This window comes from Propithecus coquereli, unplaced genomic scaffold (assembly GCF_000956105.1).
Source record: "Propithecus coquereli isolate 6110/MARCELLA unplaced genomic scaffold, Pcoq_1.0 Scaffold386, whole genome shotgun sequence".
Classification (NCBI taxonomy): domain Eukaryota; kingdom Metazoa; phylum Chordata; class Mammalia; order Primates; family Indriidae; genus Propithecus; species Propithecus coquereli.
The window spans coordinates 1,301,690-1,303,856 of NW_012149574.1; the positions used below are offsets into that span (position 1 = coordinate 1,301,690).

Sequence of the window (2,167 nt, forward strand, 5' to 3'; positions counted from 1 at the left end):
TGCTCAACTACTTTTTATAGGTTCTTCAGTCACCTTTTATGACCCAGAAGAGCTAAGAATAGACCTCAGTATTTATTGTCAGTATTGCTACTTCAGATCACTGCGCAAATTCCTTGGGTTTTAGTATTTTCTCTAATGCTGTACACAACCTGACTTTATTTGGGTTTGTGATATTAAAGTTTATTGCATGGTAATATTAGCCATTTGAGGAATATATATGTTTATAATAGCACAGAATAAAGTGTCGTGCTTTTATCTTGACACCTACTTACCTTTTGTTGTAGTTCAACTCCTCTGTTTACAGTGTTTCAGTTACCAACCAGAAGGTGTTTTTTTTTATCCACCCTATGATTATCTTACAAATAAATTCATTAGGTCTTATGGGCTCTTTTTATTAGAATCTATATTCAGTTAACATTTGGTTATAATATGTTAAAAATAAATGTATTTAGAAATAAGACTAAAAGGTAGAAAGTGATCTCATGAAGTTTATGATTGATAGGAAGCAGGAAAGAAAACTATGAGATTCAAATCATTGAGAGGAACTTGACCTGTCATTCTTAGCTTTAAAGGGGGCCATGAGCCAAGAAATGCGGTGGCCTGCGAAAGCTTAAAACTACTCTTGGATGACAGACAGCAAGAAAACAGGAACCACAGTCCCACAACCACATGGAACTGAATTTTGCCAGCAGCCTAAATGAGCCCAGAAATTACTTCTTCCTCTCCTTATCCACTTCTGGTGCTTCCCGTTACTTCCCTGGTGAATCTCAGCATTCTTCCCGGGATAATCTATTCGAAATGTGAAAAAAAAAAAAAAAGGTGAAAATCTGCTTACTCTTCTGGTTCCTCTCCATGGAGGAGGCACACACTACCTGTGTCTAGTTGGCCATCTTGATCCTATCTCCACCGGCCAACTCTTAATCATCATCATGTCTCAAATACCTCTTCTTTAACTCCCAAACATGGTTCAGACTTCTTGCTGTACATGCCCACAGTATCCTATTTTTACTTATTGTAGCACTCATTATAATTACTTCTTTAATATTTATCTTTCTAAACAAGTTCCATAAAGTTAGGGGTCATATTTCTCTTGTCCAGTATTGTAATTTAGTGCCTAATATTAGACTTGATACTTCTGTGTGACTTGTGCAGATACGAAAAAAAAATTAGACTTGATATTATACATAATACATGTGTTCAACCAATATTTTTAAATTGAAATTGATTAGTAACACCAAGGTAATTTGATAATGCAAAGAGGAAGAGGGAGGGATGGACCAAAGGAAAGATGGCAGGTTAATTTTAGTGGTGGATCATTTGGGGAAAAGATAGACTTGGATGGTGTGTTTCACTGTGCACCTCTGGAAAACCTGAGTGCACCACAGTGACAAGTTTGCCTGGAGAAAGAGAATCTGTGATTATAATTTGCTGTTTTTCAGAGGTCTCTGATGGTGGGTACACCCTTCTGCTGGTGGGTCATCTTGGATCCTGTGTAAACATAGAATTATCAACACACATGGTGTTTGGCACTTGTGGAATTTGTTAGGGGGAAAATTTATTCATTTCTATTTTATAGCTTCATACCTTTCTCTATCTCAATTTTCACTTACAGAGGAAATGAAGGAACCAGATGATCAGGATACTGATGGGGAGAAATCAGATAGATCAAAGAGTGATGGGAGGCAGTCTCAGAGGTCTTCTAAATATGAATCAAGATGTAAGTAAAGACAATAATATGTATACTTTTTAATTATTTAGGTGAATATTTAAACTATCTATCAGTTTTTAAAGTAGACTAAAAAGAGCAGAGTCTCGTAAAATCTATCTCTCATACTCTCTTTTCTCAGAAAACTTCAGGAAAATAGACTCCACAAAATAATGGAGTTAACTAAGAAAAAAGATTGCATGGGGTCCAGGAAATAGGAGATTCAAGATAGGAGAAAAGTAAAGGGAATGCCCAGGATGACACCTGGGCTGCCATCCAGAAGACAACTAGGCAAGGAGAGTTGTAACCTCCAAGAAAGGTTAAAGTGTTAAATGACAGATTGTCTGACAGTGCATGTGGAAAATTGAATTGAGTGGAATTTTATGGAACTATGACAAGATTTGAGAAGATTCATCCAGAGATTCCAGAAAGTCAAAAAAGTGAAAATAAATGAGATAATTA

The 2,167-nt window shown here is 36.2% G+C and overlaps 1 protein-coding gene across 1 annotated transcript in view; it reads left to right on the plus strand.

Annotated features, from left to right (window-relative positions):
* The first annotated feature begins 1,617 nt into the window (after positions 1-1,617).
* The window catches only part of CFAP44 (cilia and flagella associated protein 44), a 121,215-nt gene continuing 120,665 nt past the window's right edge, over positions 1,618-2,167 (plus strand). Inside the window, exon 1 of the mRNA XM_012652219.1 lies at positions 1,618-1,717. Coding sequence (XP_012507673.1) covers positions 1,618-1,717 — 100 coding nt within the window. The remainder of the gene's footprint in view (positions 1,718-2,167) is intronic.